The 21,858-nt window shown below is 36.8% G+C and overlaps 1 protein-coding gene across 1 annotated transcript; it reads left to right on the forward strand.

Annotated features, from left to right (window-relative positions):
* The first annotated feature begins 224 nt into the window (after positions 1 to 224).
* On the forward strand, positions 225 to 16,255 carry LOC116260019 (uncharacterized). The gene is made up of 12 exons (XM_031638079.2): positions 225 to 383; positions 511 to 869; positions 4,121 to 4,404; positions 4,538 to 4,732; positions 5,886 to 6,232; positions 8,313 to 8,604; positions 9,506 to 9,664; positions 12,734 to 13,099; positions 13,191 to 13,256; positions 14,905 to 14,953; positions 15,036 to 15,159; positions 15,989 to 16,255. The coding sequence occupies exons 2-12, from the start codon at positions 539 to 541 to the stop codon at positions 16,068 to 16,070; spliced, it is 2,295 nt and encodes a 764-aa protein (XP_031493939.1). The 5' UTR covers positions 225 to 383; positions 511 to 538; the 3' UTR covers positions 16,071 to 16,255.
* Positions 16,256 to 21,858: the final 5,603 nt, after the last annotated feature.

Consider the following 21,858-nt stretch of genomic DNA (forward strand, 5'->3'; position numbering starts at 1 on the left):
CAAATGGGGGAAGACAACGCACATGATACAGTCAACTCTTTGTCTTCAACTAATTATATAATCCTGATTCACGAGACGTTGTCATCACAAGAACGATGTTTAATATATTATACGGTGTTCTTTAAGTTAGATGGATGAAGTTGCAACGTTCAACAACACATGAATAATAGCACAACTAACTCATGTTTTAGTGTCAAATTTAGTACAGATCGACTCATTGCGAGATATTTTCTGGCATTCTGACATACATGACGCCATGAAAGGCACCATTACCTTCAAACCAGTTGCCACGTGCCATCAAATTGCTGGGACAATGCTCCCCATCTTCCTCGATGAAGCCATGGAGAACTCAGGCCGCCGAGCACCAAACTGTTCATACTTTAGTACGTTTTCACTTTCTTCCTTGTACTAAGCCCAGGCTGCGAAATAAAACGGCGATGCTGCCGTCGCCCTTCATGGACCTGAGCGACTGTTACTACTTATAGTATTTTTTTCATTTTCCTCTTGTAGTATAAGCCGGGCCGCGCATAAAAGTTCGATGCTGCCGTTGCCCTTGAAGGGCGTGAGCGTGACGCAACGCTTCTACTTTTCCCGCACGATCGCCGCGACGAGGAGGCGTTTCCTCATCCTCCCCTCCTTCTTCCTTCCCGTCCTCCCCGCGGCCTCCCATTCTTCCTTTGCCACCCCGTTCGCTGCAGCCGACGCCGGGATGAAGCCGCCCGTCCCCACCAAGATCGAGCACGAGATGGTAATGTTCGGCGACGTCCGGAAGGACGACTACTATTGGCTCCGGGATGACTCGCGTTCCGACCCTCGAGTTCTCGACTACCTTGGCCAGGAGAACGCCTACACCGACTTCGTCATGAGTGGTTCTTCTTTTTCTTCTTCTCATTTATTGAACATCTTTGCATGTCTTTTCCCGCTATGGGATCTCTTCTCATGCTCTCTTCTTTTATTTGTTATCTTCCATTTGCATCAAGAATGCTTGGGAGATGGCACCCGTGTGTTATCGTTCCAAACGTGGATCTTGGTTGTCAGCCGGTTTTCTTTTGAAGGATGGATACTCTTGTTTTTCATTTTCTTCTCTAAGATGTCTGGCTGTGAGTTATAAGCTAACAATCCTAGAGAAAGAGGTAGAAATCGAAAGGCACAAGCCGAGGAGAAAGAGGTAAGAGCATATTTTCATCTCGTTTTCTATAGCCAAGTTTTGCTATTAACTCGTCGTCCTTTCAGTAGCTTTCACACACACACAAAAACTAAATGTTAGAAAGTGGGACAACTGTTTCTATCTCCCGCACTATTTAACGCCCATTTGCGATCCTTCACGAGGAGAGATAGAAAGAGTTGTAAGGGTTGTTGCAATCAGTAATTGCCGAGTTGGATCACTTACACAACTCGGTTCTTTTTTTCTCAACATTGAGCATTCGATGAAACTTAAAGAAACATGTTGTTATTAGGATCTCATTTCTCAAAAATGAGTCATAGGTGTGCCTCTTAGTGTTTTAACATTCTCTTCTTAAATCTAACCGTATAGATGGATGTGTAATGTATGAAGGTATAGAAATAGAACCATCATGACTTCTGATGTTTTAGGCTGGATTTTGATTCAAGAACGATAAACTGTTAATTTTGAAAGCCTTTTGCATTCTGATTTATGCATATATTTTACATTCACCTATGTGTTTAGGTTTGTGAAAAACAACACTCACATTGTTTGATAGCTCGAAAGACTGTCCATATGCGGCCACATACAGAGAAAATAAAATCCTGTATTAGGCTGTTTGATGGCTATCCGGCCACTTTTGTCCTGTTCTTTCAAAAATCCGACTACATGGAATTGGGTCAGGAAGTCCAACGTCTAAACATGTGTTTGGAAAAAAGCAAGGAAAATGATGTGTAGGTCGGATTTTATAAGTCATAAAAATTGTTGATTTTGAATCCTTATACCTGATCTGCACATTGGATTTTGTTGCATACTGTGAAACTTTTATACGCTATTTACAGAATGACATAGCACATTAAATGATACTGCAATGACTTGTGGACATAAAAAATTAAAGAAATTTAACATACAAAAATTAACATGAATTTACTTTACTTGACTACTTTTATTATAGATCGCTATCATTAAACATCATTTATACACATGTTCAAAGAGGAATTAACTTTATTTCTTTAAAAACAAAAGATACTGAATATTGGACAACATATAACGGGTAACTGTAGATCACTTGAGAAAACTAAAAATAGCTTTAGTTAACAAATTTACACAGCAAAGCAATTTTCAATGTTCATAATGCTTATCGCAAGAGGTGTCCCTGAATTTCATCTAAAAGCAAATGTGTAAAGGAAGAAATATACTTTGTCTTCTGAAACTTATCCACTCGGATATCAGTTTTCTTCTCTGCATGAAGGTAAGAGATGTTCTTATCCCTAAGAGATTGCTGATGTATTTCTCAACATGGTCTCAAAAAACTGAAAATCTTTTCAGTGGTTTGACCTTTCAACCTTGTTGTACTCCTTTCTCAGGTTGATGAGAGAGCAGGCTTTTGAAGAAGCTATGCAACTATTACATGACTCGTGTTCCGTTTTTACCTCTCCCCTACATTGCATCTCAACACTCTTTCTCTCCTCCCTTTCCATCTCCCTTCTTTTCGATATTTATAGATAATTAGGTGTTTAGAGAGGTGGCCATTGGTTTTGCAGATGATCAATTTGCAATTGGTCATTGTGACTAGTTACAAATCTGACATTTTTTTATAGCTGATTTCCATGTAATATTTTCATTTACATTGATTTTTTTATTATCAGATTTACCTGTGACTTTACATGTAAATAAGAAAATAAACCCTTGTGGAATACATTAAAGTTAACAACAAATCGAATCCTAAAGAAGAAAAGGTTAACTCTCAGGATCTAGTACAATATGGTTAATTGATTGACGAGTGCATTGCATATGTCAAAAGCTCAAACGTTTTCTCATAAGTGTAGTTTTTTAGAGAATTTTATTTTATCAACTTGTTGCTTCTCTCAAAAGTCTGCGTAGGAAAATTCATCATAAATTAATTTTTAAAATTCACCAAAACTTTAAGGAATTGTTGTAGAAAAATTTAATAAATGATTTCCTACTAAAACATGCTCTGAAAAGCATTGGATAATCAGAGCTTCATTTTGACTTTCACAAAACCCACAGTGTATTGTGCATAATTGGGGTTTATTTTGTAAAATTGTGTTGGTATCATAGTCACAAAAAACGTTTTTGCATTTTAAACAGCGAGGTTTTTTTCTAGTATAATATGGGAAGCTTGAAAAAAGGAAAAAAATGCAGTAAATTTTTAAAAATTCCTAAAAATTAGGGAAAAATAATATAACTCAGAAACTAATAACAGAAGCATTAAAAATAAGTAAATAAGGAGCAAATAAAAATTAGAAAATGAAAACAAGCAGTTTGACATTATGAAATGTGAAAAAATGCCTAAAATGAAAAAAGGGTAAAAAAAGTGACAAGAACATGTGTTTTTCAATTTTTTTTTTAAAAAACGGCATTTTTAAATTTTTTTAAATGTCTGACTTATTTCTCACATCTAATATGCACTTTTTTCGAAAAAAAGGCATTCTTTGTGACTATGGTTGGTATGTTAGAGACAGCAAGGAAGCTTCACCTCAATATTTTGAGCATAAAAAACAAATTAACTTAATACAAACATGTGCCTAGCACAGTAGAGGTTTCTCCACAGTTTCTATATATTATTCTGTTCAAGCTATGAATTGGAGTAAGAATGAAGGATTCTATCTCCTCTCTAAGCCTGTGCTATTCTCTTCTCAATGAGCAAGAGGGGCATAACACTACCTTTGAGATGATCCACATGTTGCGAATTTGTTTTGTTTTTTTTTTTTTTTGTGTTATGCCATAGCTGTTTATTAACGAAAGCATGATATGCTTGTGTCGTAATAGAAACTTTGAACAGGATTACAATCTAAAAAAAGCTAGAGATTTGTCCTGTTCTGCATATGCTTCATAAGTTCCTATTCAAAATGGCCTGAATATAATGTTTATGCATATTTTTAATCTAATCATGGTCAATTTAATTTTGGATGCTTAAACGAATTCTGAATGCAGGGAGCAAAACTCTCCAGGATCAGCTTTTCGCAGAGTTAAAAGGGAGAATTAAGGAAGATGACATTTCTGCACCTTTACGTGATGGACCTTATTTTTATTACACAAGAACTTTGGAGGGGAAAGAGTATGTCCAGCACTGCAGACAACCTATCCCTAATGGTGAGGGACCTGGATCAGTACATGAAGTAATGCCAACTGGACCAGATTCACCTTTACAGCACATAATTCTAGATGAGAATGTCAAAGCCCAAGGACATGAATATTATAGTGTTGGAGCTTTCAAAGTACTGGTTTTGTGTCTTTTTACCATTGAACACCAGTAGCTAATGCCTTTCCTATGTGTGATACATGTTTTTCTTGTGATATGCCCGTTTGCAGTTTTCTGATATTTCCTTTTCTGCTTTTATATACTTTCAGGTTAGCCCCAATCACAAGCTTGTAGCTTATGCAGAGGACACCAAAGGGGATGAAATTTATACTGTTTATGTCATTGAAGCTGAAACTCAGAATTTGATTGGGAAGCCCATAGTTGGAGTAACAGAATATATTGAATGGGCTGGAAATGAAGTTCTTTTGTACATCACAAATGATGAAATTCACCGGCCTTACAAGGTTCAATTTTTTCTTTAGGCTATATATTTTACCATGGTTTGATGTTTCCTCTGATAGAGGACAGCTTATGGATATGGATCATGGTTGTGATCTTCCATTTAAGCTCATATTTTACTTTATGCTTGAGCAACCTAGTCATTCTTTTGACTGCCTGCTGACCTTTTATGTCAAAATACCAATCATTGCATACTAAATAAGTAAAAACAAATTGATATCATAAATACTGCATAGACGATCATAGATCTTGATGGAAAGAAAGCACACTAGTCTACACCAGTGGTACTTCATGATATAGAAAGGCTCTTAGTTGAAAGTATGGGCCTAGAGTACATGACATTGACACGTGTGATTAAATACAAAAATGCACGCTTTTCTTATGTAACTAGGTGACACTTCCCAGTTCCCTGAGTGCCAATGGGTTTTCCATGTTTAATGGCCATGTCTAGTTACAACCACCTCTGTTACCATAGGTGGTGGTCATGCTGTGCTTATGTAGGAGATGCTAATGTTCATGCTTTCCATGGTCTTCTTTGTCTCCCTAATAACTCTTGATCGTAAGTATTTGTTGTGTCTGTTTCTATTTCCCAACTTGCTGATTGAACTAATAATTACTGCTTTTGTCTTAGATAACTGAAACTTTTTTTGAAAATTCTTATCTTATTTAAGAGATGAATACATACAATAGAGTTCTTTTCCTCTATGAGAAGGACTGAGAGTAAACCTAACAAAAACCAGTTTTACTTATTTTATGTGACTATGTGATTCTTTCATTGCTAGATATGAATTTCTTCTCATTCAGTTAATGTTTTTTCATTTTTGGGTAAACTAGCTTCTGGCTCTTAAACTTGTTCATGCCTCAGACATCAAAGAACCTTTTAGATGCTTCTAATTTCTCACTTCATGCATCATTTTGCACCCACCTCTTGCATCCCGCAATAAACTAAAGTGGTTTGGAGACCATCTAGTAGTCCCTGATATAATTTATGACGTGTTATTACAAACATTCGGTCGCGTTTGTTCTCTTTTAGCTTATCTTTTATTAATGATCAGTGGTTCACATTTATTTCTCCTATATCATAAACTATGCTAACCTGAATTGCTTGTTTTGGAGTACTCCAGGAAAGATTACAATTTTGTCCTTGTGCTTGGATAGGTATGGCGACATAACCTTGGAACTGAACAAGCAGATGATGTATGTCTCTATCATGAAGTTGATGACACTTTCTCACTTGACCTCAAAGCTTCTGAAAGTAAATGTTACTTGTTTGTCGGGTCAGAGAGTAAAACTACACGGTTTATCCAATATCTAGATGTTTCTAAGCCAGATGAGGGGCTTAAAGTTTTAACTCCTCGAACGGAAGGAGTTGATACCGAAGTGAGTCATCGTGGAGACCATTTTTATATAAAGAGAAGAAGTGATGAGTGTTTTAATTCTGAGTTACTTGTTTGTCCATTGAACAATGTATCTGCCACATCTGTTCTGCTTCCTCATAGGGAGAAGTAAGTTTGCACTCTGATTATTGCTGTTTGTCTTCTGTGGTATCAAGTAGGAAACTTGTGCAATTATTAATTCTTAGAAAACAACAATCACATTTCCTTGACCAAGTAAAACAACATCATCCTTTTTTATAGGCAACATATTAAAATTTAAACTTTAAACTATCTGTATCTAATAATTATAAATCATGTATGTTAGTTGCTTTTCCCAAAATTTGACATTCAGCTGCTTTTATTTTGTGTTCAATCAATGTTTGTTCACCTCATGAAATGTAGACATGTATAGAACTTTATGTGTACTGGATCTAAAAATCTTGAAGCCCCCAGTATTTGTTTACCTCATGAAATGTAGACATGTATATAACTTTATGTGTACTGGATCTAAAAATCTTGAACCCCATTTGTTATCTGAAATTTTCATTTGATATGAACAGTTTTCTGCCTTTTTTACTATGTTATCTTGAGAAAGCCAATTGTACCTCGTGGTTATGAACTTGGACTAATTCCTGAAGAACAAGATAGGATGTTGACTAGAATAATATGATGCACTTGTCTATGCTATGGTTGTTGTTCCAATTCTGATGACCTCTTGTGCAACGCTCTTTCTCAGGGAAAACATTGAGCAGATCACAATGGAACTCCTTGTCTTTCAGTCATGGTGAATAGGATGGTGACATCTCCTTGATGTCTCTGATTTAAGAGACAACAGCTAAAACATGTGTGATCCAAGAAAAGGAGATAATCGATAAAAATGATGGCTACCAATATGGGCAATATTTTGAAAATATGGTTATTCTATTTTATCACCAAAATATCTTTAAATGATAAGATCAGAAAATGTATTTTTTTTCCTAAAGCATTGCCAAAGAATATAAAATAACATTCTGCTATTTTCTTTTTCTGAAGGAGTCCGTGTTCTGTGTATTTTTCATTTTTTTTATTTTAAATTTTAAAAGCATTTATTCGATTCTTGCCAATGTTTTTCTGAGAAAAATGGTACAAATCTCACTATATCATAATATTTTTTACTCAGCTTTATATATTCTTGGTACTTTCAAATTTCAGGGGTTTTTCTGAAGAAGCACAATTAAAAGAATGTCTGAGAAAATCCTTCCTGAGAAAATGCAGTAAGTGATATTTTTTCACCATGATTTAGATATATGCTTTGCAAGAGAGTGACCTTTTAAAAGCTATGCATCTCTTATAGTCAATTAACCAAACTAGGAGGCCAGATTGGCACCATTACTGGATGAACTTCCTCATTTACTTGTTCGTCCACATATTTGTTGATGATTAGGACCTATAATCTGATCTATCCAGGTCTGCATTTTCAAATTTATAGGTACTGAAAAATTAGTATTCATCAAATTTTTATGACAGAGAGAGAATACTGCACGTACCCTTCCCTTCTGTGAACTTAAAGACAATCAGAAGAGCTGCCAAAAGAAGCTGAAGGCATCCCAGTATTTGTCCATCATCACCAATTCATGTGTTTAGTTCACATGAACCTTTTTGTATCATTCTTGATTCGGTGCACTAGGCATAACTCAGTATAGTATTTTAAACTTTTTCCATATAATGATAAAACAAAAGATAACAAGCATATTTGTTCCAAGGGCTTGCAGTTTTAAGACTTGAGAGCAATATTTTCCTCACCATGAGAGCTTGTTTATTATATTGAAATTTTGTGGATATGCAGTGTGCTGCATGATTATCTAGCTTTACCTGTTGATTCCCTAGCAGCCGCCTGTTCTGAATTCTTTTCTGTTCAATATCTTCAGAGTAAGTGCTTGTCATTCTTGAGGAGAATATATGCTCCCTCTTTTCTGAATAGCATGTTGTAAATGTCTTTAATGTGTATGTCTTCTGATATTGGGAGGAAATTTTACCTCATATACTCAATTTGAAGTTTATTACTTGGAAAAGCTGCTTTAGTTTTTTTACTAATGAGTAATGATTGGTTATGAACTTCTCTCTTTGTATTTGATGTGACTAAAATGGCAAACCATGTATAGTACTTGTGGAAAAACTTTTTCGAATGCTGTCTGTTAGATGACTTAGTACCGACACTATCTTCTAACAGGATCAAGATACAACAAATACAACTTTTTATTAACAACCTTGTTGTATATGAGCGTGAAGATGGCTTGCTGAAAGTGACTGTTTATGGTCTTCCTGCTGCTGGGAAAGCAATAGAATGCCTTCAAGATGGTCAAGTTGTCGAATTTATAGATCCAATATATGAAGTGGAATCTGTAGATTCACAATATAACTCTCATGTACTTAGGTTTTCTTATAGCTCAATGAGGACCCCTCCCTCTGTCTATGATCATGACATGGACAGTAGAGTTACCGTTCTGAAGAAGGTTGAGGCGGTAAGTTTTCCTACTCGATTGCCTAATCTTTTCATATTCTAAACTGTATGTTCACCCCTCATTTCTCATGTCTTGTAAAAACCTATATTAAGTTATGAAACTTAATATAAAATGTTCTTGAGGCATGCGTTGTCTACTTAGCTTTCTGCAAGGCTTTGTTTTGCTTTTGTTTTACATAAGGAATGACATTTCTGTTTTAGTATGACCTACATACTGCAAATTGCTATGGGTAAAAAAATAAGAAAGCTAGCATCTTTGTCAAGAAGTTGATGTTGATGTCTAAGTCTCTAACTAGTTTGTTTTCATACTTAAGTAGTAAGAGTTGTTTAAGTGTTTTGTGTGCATTTCACAAGTATTTTGCTAGTTGAACATTTAAGTATAATTCTTGACCTTTTATCTCCTTAATCCCAATTTAGTTGTGTGAGTGTCTGTAGATCGTGCAGTCCAAAGATCTGTCATACGCATGTAATCACTAAATGTGTAGTTTGTCAAATCTAACTCTACAGATAGATTCAACATGCCAAAATGATACATGCGAAAAAAGTCATGGTTTTCCTATGTGTATGCTGGTTTTTATATATGGGTTGATTAACTTGGCAGTTGAGGTTTTTTGGCTTAAAGTCAGCTGATGTTGAAGTTTTGTCAAGTTTACATTAAAACTTTTTTAAAATATTTGGGGTAAACTGACATTTCTGCATCTTTGGTACTAAATTAGGATCTCTGCTATTTCTTTGTCCAGAAGTTTTTCCCATTAGCATTTTTACTGGTTAAATGCATCCTTTTTCTGTCTGAAGAGTGACATACCCTGATATTTTATATTATTTATGTTGTGAATTGATATTTCATGTCTCTTATTTAATTTTTATGCAAAATCATATCTGGATGTCATTTCATTTCTTAGGTGCTGGGAGGATTCAACTCCTCAAACTATGTTACTGAGAGAAAATGGGCAGTCGCTTCAGATGGCACTCGTGTTCCAATTTCAATAGTTTACAGGAAGGATCTTGTAAAGCTTGATGGAACAGATCCGTTGCTTCTATATGGTTATGGTTCTTACGAGGTAAATTATGAGTCTTAGTACATTTGAGTTCATGACTTGAAAATGAGTCCAATAACATAAGTGTATTACCAGGTGCATTACCCTTTGTTAATTTTTTTGCTGGTTCTTTATTTTGGTCAACAACTATTTTCCTAACAGTTTTTAGGCAATAAAGTAAGCAAAACTTCTCATGCTCGTAGCTGTGCCCTCTATTACAAATTGTTGAAGGGTCTGAAGTGCAACTGCCTAATCATGATGTCCAGTACAGGTGACATGGTAAATCTTGGTCAATCTACCATACTTAGCTCACCTTTTTTAATTAAAGTGACCTATCTCTCACTTTGAGGTGTAAAGCATAAACTAATACTTGATAGCAATGCCCCATCACATTTTTCTCTTTATTTTTCTCTCAACTAATGTTGTAAAAGGCATATGGTAATGTGTATCGGTCGGGCTGACCTATACACTGTATCATATCGGTATCGTAAATGTAGCGTAACGTATCGTAAATTAATTTTTTGATTCATAATTTTTTTTTAAAAAACAGAAAAGATAGAGAAAAAACTGTAAAATCAGGAAAAGCAAAGAAAGTTTCGAAAAAAATGTGTTCTATATAAAAAAAAATTCATCACAGCATTCATAAGCCATAATATATTAGCAACACATTTAGAAATTAGAAATAACTCAATAAGATATTCATAATAACATAATAAGCATCTATCACAACTTTAATGTTTAAACTTTAAAGTGTTTTAGATTACATTACAAGTTCACAATATATAATATATCATGATTATCATCACTCAAGGTCTCATTGTCCCCATGGGGCCATAAGTAAACCTTCTCGACCAGCGAGTTCTTCCCTAAATCAATGATTTATCACATAAATGGGCAATTTTTGTAGAAAAACTACTAAAACTGCCCCCTCTCACAACTTTTAGACATGTTTAGGAAGATGAAGTGAGGTTCTTTTGTAAAAAAATACAAAAATTCATTTATCCCCGTATCATATGATACAAAAGTGTATCGACCGTATCGTATGATACGCCCCCCATATCGCATGATACGGGAGATACGCCTACGATACACAAGTGTATCGTGTATTGTAGGTGTATCATATAGGTTTTTCAAACCTATACGATATGTATCGCATGATGTGGGCCCCGTATCTTGTGATACAGATAACGCTGCTCTCTACAACTGATATGAAAAAAATCAAGGACTGAGATTGTTTAGCACCTCTCTCTCTCTCTCTCTCTCTCCCTCTCTCTATGATATATTGAATATGGTGATTCAAACTTCTTAAAAACTAGATGTTGGAGAAGTCTTACACCTACCAATTTTTCTTTTTCCTCTCTCTCTCTCTATATATATATATGTGTGTGTGTGTGTGTGTGAAAATTCAAACTTCTTTAAAACTAGATATTGGAGAAGAGACTGATACGCCCTTGGCGGATGTGACAACATGTGAAAGAATTTGTCAAACCCTATCCGTGGATAAAGTGATAGACAAAATACTCTTAGACCTGTACTTTGATAAATGTTTTGGTTCTTGTTTCCTTTCCTCTGCAGAGTGATGATATGCAAAAGATTGGGAAATTTAGATTGATACCCGAAATGAAGAAAAAGCTCTTAACAAGAGATATAGAGAAGTTATGAGCTGACTTCATTATTTATTACAGAAACATAAGCTGGTATATTTGGTAGAAGTCCCTTGAATTTTGTATTGATTCTTTTACCTGTCTCTCAAATATTTCACTGTGATTCTGGCAGTATATTGCTGGTTCTTATGCTAGAAATTTTTCAAGTTGAACTTATCTTATATTTCTTTACCATTTCTTTCAAGTTTATGTTGTTTCTTCTTGTCTAACAATTATGGCAGAGTGAGGTCACTAATAAATAAAAGTTTGACTGAGAAATTGGATACATACATTTTAGTTAGCAGTGAATATAGTGACTTTCTTCACTAAGGACGAGAAATGTAGGATGTAAGGCCTACAGTTGCAATATGTAGTATCTATGAGAATAGGGTACCTTCTCATGGAGCATCTGGTCCCCCTTTTCAGTATTATTTAGCCACTAATACTGTAACCATATCTCAAAACTAACCTTCAGCTCAACTTGCCTCATGTCCTGCCCTTTGTTGATGCTAAAAGGGGCTACTAACTAATATAGCAGATAGGGAGAGGATTAAGTATATATGCTTTTTAAAACTTCCAAAATGAGACTACTTCTAAGAGATAAAAAAGTTTACGATCTGCCCTGCTTAAGGGATAATGTTATTAAGAACGTTGGGCTTTATGTCTTAGTTCTGAACATGGTCTCAATGCCAACTGTAGCGGCTTGACCAACTAAGTTAAGCATTTGGTCCAGTGCATCATGTGGCCAACTTTGATTCAACAATGAAAAAGGAGAACCAGGACAAAAATAGTATGGGGTTAAGGCATATATGTCGGTCGAAGTTTTTAAGAATCTTAAATATGAGACTGTTCCTGAGCCATCACCACCTGTGAATAGCGCGGGCATCGGGTCCGCTCGCTGCCTATGCCCACGGCCCAGCATGATCCAATTATAAATAAAAATATATAAATTTACATAAATTTAATTTATAAATATAATATTTATAATGGAAACTATATAAAATATAATTTATACACATACAAATATATATATATATATATATATATATATAGATAGATAATTATTGGGCTGAGCCATACTCGGCCTGAAAAATTATCCGGCAGGCCCTCATTTTGAGGCCTGGGCGTCACCTGTGCCAGGGCGGGTACCTGAAAGCCCGTCAGGTGTCTAGGCTTGATGCCCAGCCTTACCTGTGAAATGTGACATACAAGGTTCTCTGTTTCTACCTTGATAACATTAACACCCTAGGTATCACGTGAGTGGAGAATTTAAAAGATTAAAATCATAACTGAGATTGGACTGTCCGTACATTTTCTTTTGTTATATGAGAAATATAAACTTGTATCCAAAGATTGTGCATCCTTTCGCTAAAATCCTGCTGGTTTATACTTTTTGTGCATTTTATTATTTGTTGTCATGCTTATTGAAATTTTATATTAATATTCACAGATATGCATAGATCCTGACTTTAGGGCATCAAGATTATCATTGATAGATCGAGGCTTTGTTTATGCCATAGCACATGTCCGAGGTGGAGGAGAAATGGGAAGGAAGTGGTATGAAGATGGGAAGTTTTTGGAAAAGAGGAACACCTTCACAGATTTTATTTCATGTGCAGAGTATTTATTAGAAAACAAATACGGGTCCAAGGAAAAGATATGTATTCATGGAAGGAGTGCAGGAGGATTGCTTATTGGTGCTGTCTTAAATATGCGTCCTGATTTGTTCAAGGCAGCAGTTGCAGGTGTACCATTTGTAGATGTAGTGACCACAATGCTTGATCCAACCATCCCTTTGACAACATCTGAGTGGGAGGTGAGCAACCATGGGTCCATGACAGCTTGTGAGCAAGCTCTTATAATTCATTGTGTTCTTTACTGACCAACTTGAAATTCTTGGTTTGTAGGAATGGGGTGACCCTCGTAAAGAGGAGTTTTATTTCTATATGAAATCATACTCGCCGGTTGATAATGTGTGTCCAGTAAACCTCATTCTTAACTATTTTGTTTTTCCTGCAACCATTTTGTGCATTGGTCTTATGATTTTCCTGTATGTTTCAATTGCGTCGCCTACTTTGTTGTTTTTTCTAAGCCCATATTGTTTGTTGCCTATTTACTGAATACTTCTTGTTGTCATGCTTTCTACAAATGACGTGTTAGTTGGAAATTTATTGTGCCTTGTTCTAGAAGTTCTTGTTGTTCTCTTTCTTCTGGTTGTTAGTCTTTTTTTTTCTCGAAGTCTGTTCCTGTCTAGACTCTTGGTTCTCCAATCCAGTAGAATCTAGTAACACTTTCTTAATATGTAGTGTAGTTTATGATACCAGTGATGGCAAAAGGCAAAAACTTATGCCCTATGCATAGTGTCGCTAAAACTCATCAAAGCTTCAGTCTCTACATGAATGTTATAAATCTACATCTAATTTGATCATCCCACGTAATACATGAAATCCAGGCCATTGTGTTCAGGTTAGAGAAGTACGAGATAGCAAATGCTCAACCACGGACAAGATTTCTCCTTCATTCAAGATCGCAACCGCTCCGCCATGGACAAGATTGCTCTTTCATGCAACTTGTTATGAGCTATAACAACCTTATTCAGTTCACCTTTATTTTTTCTACTTTTGCCACAACAGCTAATGGAAATGACTATGCATAACTGATGGAAATAGACAAACAAATGAACAATGACTAAATAATCACATGCAGACCTATAAAATAGGCGTGCTAGATACAACATTCAAGTGTTTATGTTCTCCCTCAAACTTGATAAGATGCAAAGACAATCATTCCATGTTTGGAGAGACTGAAAAAGGAAAACAATAGTTTGAAGCGCTCAACAAATATTTGTTAAGTAAACTTCTCCATCCAAATAGGTTGTCTTTATCTCAATGTACTTAGTTCTTTCATGGAGATTTAGGTTATTCATTTCTTTGCAATTTGACTTGCACTTTGACTATCACAATTAGTGTACTCTCAGACATTTGGTTCTCAAATGCTTTAGGAGTTTTTTCTTTTTGAAATAAATATCAAATAACACTGATGGGGATGATCACTATTCTTATTGCAAAAGAATTGGCATGTAATATGTATCAAGAATAATGCATATAGCTCCGGATTCTTTTCTTGTTTTCATAACCGACAATAAAGAGGCACATTTTACCTGCATTAAAAATTTGCATGCTAAACTGGTGGGAATGGCATCTAGTACCATAACTGAAGCTTCAACTAGGTAGGGTATTACTTGTTTGGAATCTGGAAACTCCATCTTTCTCCTTGGAAAGGGGAAGTGTGGGAAAGTGGTTTATCATAGCATGAAGCTTGCTTTCTATGCATTAGTAAGCTTTGTTTATGTTTCACGTCCCAATTGATTCTGACACTTTTTAATTAATTTCATCCTACTTAATTGAGACCAAGAGCGAAAGATAAATCAATAGTGTAGGGAGAACTTTGAACAGAAATTCTCATTGCAAGTTGAGGTTAGGGTTGCAAGCCATGTTCTTTGGGAAGACGTAACTGGATGATGGGGTCACGCTGGATAGTATATCATCCACTTTCATCTTATCCCTTCAACACTTGGCTTTGGACGGTTCATTATCTTACTGTTTATTTTGATTTCACCAGATTAAACCACAAAATTATCCACACATATTGGTAACCGCTGGCTTGAATGGTGAGTAATGTGGTTCATAGTTATGCATACTATTTTCTTTCTATACAACTCTTCTATCTATTCACCATACAATTTGGTCTAGATCCACGTGTTTTGTACTCTGAACCTGCAAAGTTCGTGGCAAAGTTGAGAGACATGAAAACTGATAATAATCTTCTTTTGTTCAAATGTGAACTTGGTGCTGGCCACTTCTCAAAGTCTGGAAGGTAATTCTGATCGCATTTTTCTTTGGAAATAGTCAATTGTTGAAGTTGCTTTTGATATATTACTGGTGCCAGTGTGGGTCGTTACCCAGGTCCTTGTTAATTAAACATTGCATTAACTGAATCATCATGCCGACCATTTGTTCCCAATGATGTGACACATGTAAAACTCTTTAATTTCAACTGTAATTATGTAATTGGTTGCAATCATGAAGTAGGCTACTTGCTAGAAGTCAGAGACCTTGATGTTCTCTAGTCAGGTCTTCATCTGTGTGATTGTCAATTTCAAACACTTATTCGTCCTGTAACAAGATGGTGATGCTCTTAAATTGTCCTTTTCTGGCAGGTGGCCGTGTTGGTTAATTTGTGCTTTCTTTGCATTTGCATTTTTTCTTGTTATCTGTTCTGGGTTTTAGATGTTGGAGTCTCACTTTTCGGTGGAATATTTTTGCACATAACACACTACACGTGGACAGGAATGCACACACACACACACACACACACCTATGGATGCATAAGACACATAGCACTCACTGTATGTAGCCCAAATTCTTGTTTGTCATATAGGCAGCTGACAGATCTATCTATGTTTTTTTACATAAGTACGCCAACTTAGTCCATAAGACTAAATTCATTAATTAAGTTTTTTTCATGAAAATGGCGTAAATACCCTTGAAAGAGGAAAGAGAAACAATGAGTCGATAAATATCAAGAATGAGTTTGATCACAATGAGGCAAGAATTCACCTTGACAATTACTTTTACAGGTCAGGGATGATTTTTGGGGAAAATCTCGTGTATAATTTTAACTTGTCTTTGTATGATTGGTGCAGATTTGAGAAACTACAGGAAGATGCCTTCACATACACTTTTATTCTCAAGGCCTTGGACATGGTTCCGCCTCTTGAATCTTGATGATTCAGAAGCCTAATTGCACGAAAAGAACTGCTGGCATCCTTTTTTCCAGTTACGTTTGCCATTTTACTATACCTGTAGGGTCTCAAAGCAATATGTACTTCGTAAACTGGTAATTTGTCTACATTGATGATTGAGTGCCGCAAGGCCCTCAAGATATCCTACATATTGCACATGATTGTTGACGCTGGATTGTCGGTTAAAATGGTTCTCACTGTTAATGCCTCTGATACTCTAAAGAGAGAAAAAGATGGAGCCGTTGGATTAAAACGTAAAAAATAACATGTGCCATGAATTTGGACTGTGAGACTAACCTGATTAAACAAATCGAGTAATGAAGAGGAAGAAATGGATTTTCGGCTACTTCAGTAAATATTTAAATCTAATGCGTCCATTCGTAGTCCATTGGTTTACAATAAAAACATAAAACTCTAGTTAAATTGTTTTCATAAGATTAAAGAAAAATTCTTTTAAGAGATCGATTGAAGGATCAGGGTGGGAGAAAGTGCGAGAAGATGAACCAGGTTCAGATGAGAGAGCGAAGAAGCTCCCTCTCCTTTAAAAGATGCGGATTCTATTGCGTTTGTTTTCGTTGGAGGCCTCTCTCTCTCTCTCTCTTATTCTTTACTAGATAAGGCAAACGGTAATAAAGCCCTTTTCCTTCATCATTTATGCTGTACTTTTTTTTGGAATGATAATATTACGTGCTTCTTCTCCTCTGGGCAGCAAAAATTCTTGGATTTTACAGTAGGATGGTTCTGGTGGATGATTACATCAGTCGATTCCACGCTTGGAGGGGTATCGTGTAGCATCTAAATTTCAATATATTTATTAAAAGTTCAGAGATGAGATGAGAGTCACACGATATGAATCAAGCATAAAAATTGATTAGCCAAAGCCGAAAACTAAATTGGGTCATAACTCAAAAGCTCTCAAGTGGCTGGCTAAGGCTAGTGAATTTAATAAGGCAAGGGAACTAGAAATCTATTAGAGCAAGAAAGAATCAAATTCTCTTCTAGAATGATTAAAGTTAGGACTCAGATGAAGGGAGAAGAGGTATAGCCGAGCCACATGTCCTGGGCATGTGGGCAGTCGCCCACACAGTCCCACGAAATTTGTTATGTACATATTGGTTGTCTCCAGCCATTTGTTTATTCGGATATTGGTGGCCCTCCTTGCTTCCATCATTTCATTATATATTTGAATGGTCTAAGTTTTCTTGAATTGAATGCGCTTCAACCAAAAGTCCTTTTTGGCTCTACCACTGATTTCCATCAAAACAAAACATGCTACTGCAACACAGGGACATACCTCTATAGTTGGGAAGTTGGAAAACTAGGGGCGGAGTGCCGCAAGAAGCAAAATGACAAAGAAGAGTTAAGAGCCCAATTAGCACTGCCCAACCTGAACCATCTAACAAGAGGGTGCAGGAAGAAGTTTATGCCACAATAATGGAAACGTTGGGAACCAACGAATGGTGGAAGGTTCATTTTTCGGCTCCAATCGATGGTCGTAGTAAAAGTTTTTTAATCTCATGCAAAAGTTTGATTTGATCCAGCGGGAACAACCATTTCATTTTTCACGTTTGTGAAGTGGGGCAGAAGAACCTCATTGGCGTGACAGCGGGTCTTATTAGAGCTCAAGAATTATATGCAACTTTCCTGTTGTTGAACTGACATAAAATGGCATAAGTTTGCCTGCCAGCTTATCTTTTGAAAAACTTGAGATTTTCAGATATTGCATAATACTTTTCCTTCCAAGATAATCCTTCTCACCCCTCTCTCCCTGATTTTTTTTTTTCACCCTTTGTTTAGTATTGGGCATGACCTTGTAGACAAAACGAAGTAGTAAATTCTAAACCAAGTGAACTGAATTTTGCCAAGACGGGTAGAACTACAAATGAAAGAAACTTATTCCTTCTTTTCAGAGAGAAACTAAAAAAAGAATAATATTGCTTCGAAACAAGGTGGCATTCAATTTCTCGCTCTTTGTGACTACCGAGTCAAGGAAGAAATACGTCCAGTCGCTGAGTTTCAAACTACATATTTTACTGCTACATGTGGAGATTTGCTTCACCACAGATCTTATAGTCTGAAGAAGCTTTAACGTACCAAGGTTTCATGCCTAACGACACAGATCAAGCTCATTTAATGACGAAAAGAGAAAAGCAAGAGATTTAGGTGGATGTACACGCATCCTTCCTTGTCAGTCTAAGGCGATCGATGAGGCGGCACACACACAATCGCGTCTGATCATTTTGCTGGCCTTCTTGTGGAGTTCCGTCCTTCATCAGGATTCAACGGCTTTCTCAATCAACCTCCAACGAGCGAACAATTGACTAGTTGAGGTTTAGTAAATTCTGTTCCTTTCTTTGGTTTTTTCCTAATTCAGTTTTCCCTTTTTTTTTTCTTTTTCGAAGCACTCTCTGCCACCAGCAACCTGAATGATTTGGAAGCTAATGACTGGTGATTGTCCACTCAGAAGGTGAAAGAACTAGACCAGTTACGTCTGCTAGATGGATGGCAGAAGTGGTTCTCTTCAATTCCCTGAATATTAATGTATTTCTTTGAAAGTGATACGTCACTGCATCTATCTTCTCTCTCAGTTTCTCAGGAATTGCATCAGTGTCCCACCACTAAAAGCAGGAATAAGTTGTCCACCGCCTTCTGCTTGCCTAATAAATGCAATGGCCACACTTGCACGTGACAGGAATCCTCACCGCCACCACCACCACCACCTCCGCCGCTGCCGCCACCATCACCTCCACTACCCACAACAAGTCACGATCCGACGAGTGCCCATCAGATCTATTTCAGGAAATTTAAAAAAAAAAGTGCATGCTTTAGTTTATTACCTTCCAGCAGATCGATCGATTTTTCAAATCTGCGGACCGTATCGGTTCTACAAGCTCGAACAGCAGCTAGCGAAGCCGCTAACGCTCCTCCGATCACGTGTTTCCTCTGTATCAGAAACTGCTGACAGACGCCGGCCGGCAACAAATTTGGACAGATCCAACGTTGTAACCGGATTGGGCACTTCACGTGACGCCAATCATCAGACCAATCCGTTCCGATTCAATGGTGGCCAATTTTGATAAGATTCATGGACATGGCTCGGGTTTGTGATTTCATAAGTTCTACTCTTGATCAACTCTTGGTCTGTTCATGTAAAAACACTCGTAACAGGTGTGGGCAGTGGGCAATTGCCCACGCATGCCCATTAAAAGTATTTATTTTTGTATTAGAACTTTGTAACAGTTTTTCTTGCTGACAGTTGCCTCTTAAAAATTTAAAATTATATAACTAGTGCTTCTTAGTTAAAATTTTTAACTTTCTAGCTCCGCTCCCACTTATAACTATCTAATAGTCTGCTGGAACTTTCATCTTTCCCAATTGCAAATAGTCCAGTTAAGAACACAGCCAGTTTGCCTCGCAATTTTTTGCTACAGATGTAGACATGTGGTGCACTTGGAGAATATGGATTTTGGACTTCTTGGTGATTTAAATAAGGAGAAGATTGGGCCCAGCAAACCCGATTCCGAACCAGAGCTGAATCAAACCACTAATAACCCGATACAAGACGGGATCAATATCAGGATGGTCGAAACGTCTCAGTCTACTACATTCTGTTTCTAGTTTTACTTGGGGGATACCACTCTAGGCTAAGAATCTTTGTCACTCATCCCCGTAGTTCATTCCCTCACCCCTAAGGTAATGGTAGAGTTAGAACTTTTTTATTTGAAAGACACTATTGGTTTAATTTGAATTTTAAAAGAATTTATAGATAAACTAAACGTTGTGGGCACTGCTATTTCTCCATGATCTTGGCATGGATCAACTTGCACAAGAATCAGATACTTCTAAGATTTGAATCAGCAACTACTGACCACCTACCAACCACTGACCCAACCTGGTTGCTTAAACCTGGTCTACTGCATTTGATGCATGACTAAATAAGGACCAGGAGGTGCCCCATGCTACTGCCACTTGGTCTGATATTTATTTTCTGATGGGAAAACTTATAAGGTTAGGCAGCCATCTACTAAGTAATATGCCAAGAAACACATGGTGGGTACTGAACCATTGATTTTCCTTTCAACTTAAAGCCACGCATTTGAACTAAAAAGATGATGAAAAGATGATATATACTTTTCCAAGTGTATGGCCAGCTGATCATTCTGCCAACTTCAACGTGATTAAAAAGGCAACTACCTCAGGTGGTTAGCAGGCAGTGAGAAGCAAACGTTAGTGTCAAGTTCCTGACAAACCAGCTTGGTCTGTCCTGTCATTCTGTTGCGTGGTAGTCAGCAGCAGTAGGGCTCGCTCTTGAAAGTTACTGAAGTGAAACACCAACCATCAACAAACAAAGGACGAAGAGCAAGTTACTGAAGTGAAACACCAACCATCAACAAACAAAGGACGAAGAGCAAGTTACTGAAGTGAAACACCAACCATCAACAAACAAAGGACGAAGAGCAGGTTGGCATTAGCGGCAGAGGCAGGTGGGGTCATTCATAGTTATAATTTAATGTTAAAACTTGGGTAAACTTAGTTCCAGTTATATGGAGTAGCTCCACGATATCCGGGTCAATGCTTTATGGACAATTGAAAAACTGTTAACCAACCTCATGGAAAAAAAAAAAAATTCTCGCACTGCCCTTGCTGGCACATAGCAAGTATTGGTCGCCGGCAACCCACGAGGAGTTGAGCATCAATTCTTTCTTAGAACAAAAGAACCACGTTATGTGTTTTTGACTGGACAACTGGGATCCAGTGCTGGAACTATTTTGTTCCCCTTGCGGGACAGTGCTACATATTCAAGCTGGTAGGTCCAGCCGAGCTCTTGTAATCACACAGGTTTCTCATGAATACCTTCGACTCCTCATATATATATATATATATTAGTATCAACTAGATGGTAGAAGAATTGGAATTAGTTGGTTACCTCTATTGTCAAACGATTGTCTTTTTTATTTTGTTACAATTTTTAGTAACAGAGAGCACCTTTTGCAACAATTTTTATACAAAATAAAAAAGAACTATCCAACTACAAAGATAACTAGTTGAATTCAATTATATATATATATATGAGCTAACATGAGCCTGTCGCAAGATCAAGGTCATGTGATTTATGGGTAGCTAGGTTGGCTAAAATGGACCAGCCAATACTCCCCCATCCACCCTGGAATGAAAGTAACCCACGTCATTGTTTTCTAGATCAAGTTGAGCGTAGTCAAACTCTTACCTGTTCGTGGGCAATTAAGAGACTTGTCTCGGGTACTGAACAGTTGACTTCTCTTGTTGGGGAAAAATGGTTTTAAAAAGCTTGAAGTGCCTTCGGTATCATTAAAGAAGTTTTTACTTTCATGTGGTACGGTGGGCGATATTTTTTTTTTTTTGCAGACCTAGTCCAAACCCTTACTAGAGCCATGTAACTAGTTTTGAAATTTTCATCTTTATTTATTGTTGTAAGGTGAGTGAAAGTTTCACCATGAGAATTCAAAGGGTTATTCCATAGCTGGTTAAACTGAAAATTTGGTGAGAAATCGGTCGTTAGTTCGATTTATTTAAACTTGTAAATGATAAAAGAATGACACTTTAGTTGACAGATGTAGATCCACCCAGATCCCAAAGTAGCTACGCACTCCTGAAACAGAAACCCTTATTTGGGCAGCTTTAAACGTTCACACTTACACATTAGATCTAGAGATCTTTTCTTTTGCTGAAGTTAGATCAAAGAAGTGAATGAAACCACTATTAATGGCGACGTAGAAGTGTGATTCAAGGAA

This window comes from Nymphaea colorata, chromosome 9 (assembly GCF_008831285.2).
Source record: "Nymphaea colorata isolate Beijing-Zhang1983 chromosome 9, ASM883128v2, whole genome shotgun sequence".
NCBI lineage: Eukaryota > Viridiplantae > Streptophyta > Magnoliopsida > Nymphaeales > Nymphaeaceae > Nymphaea > Nymphaea colorata.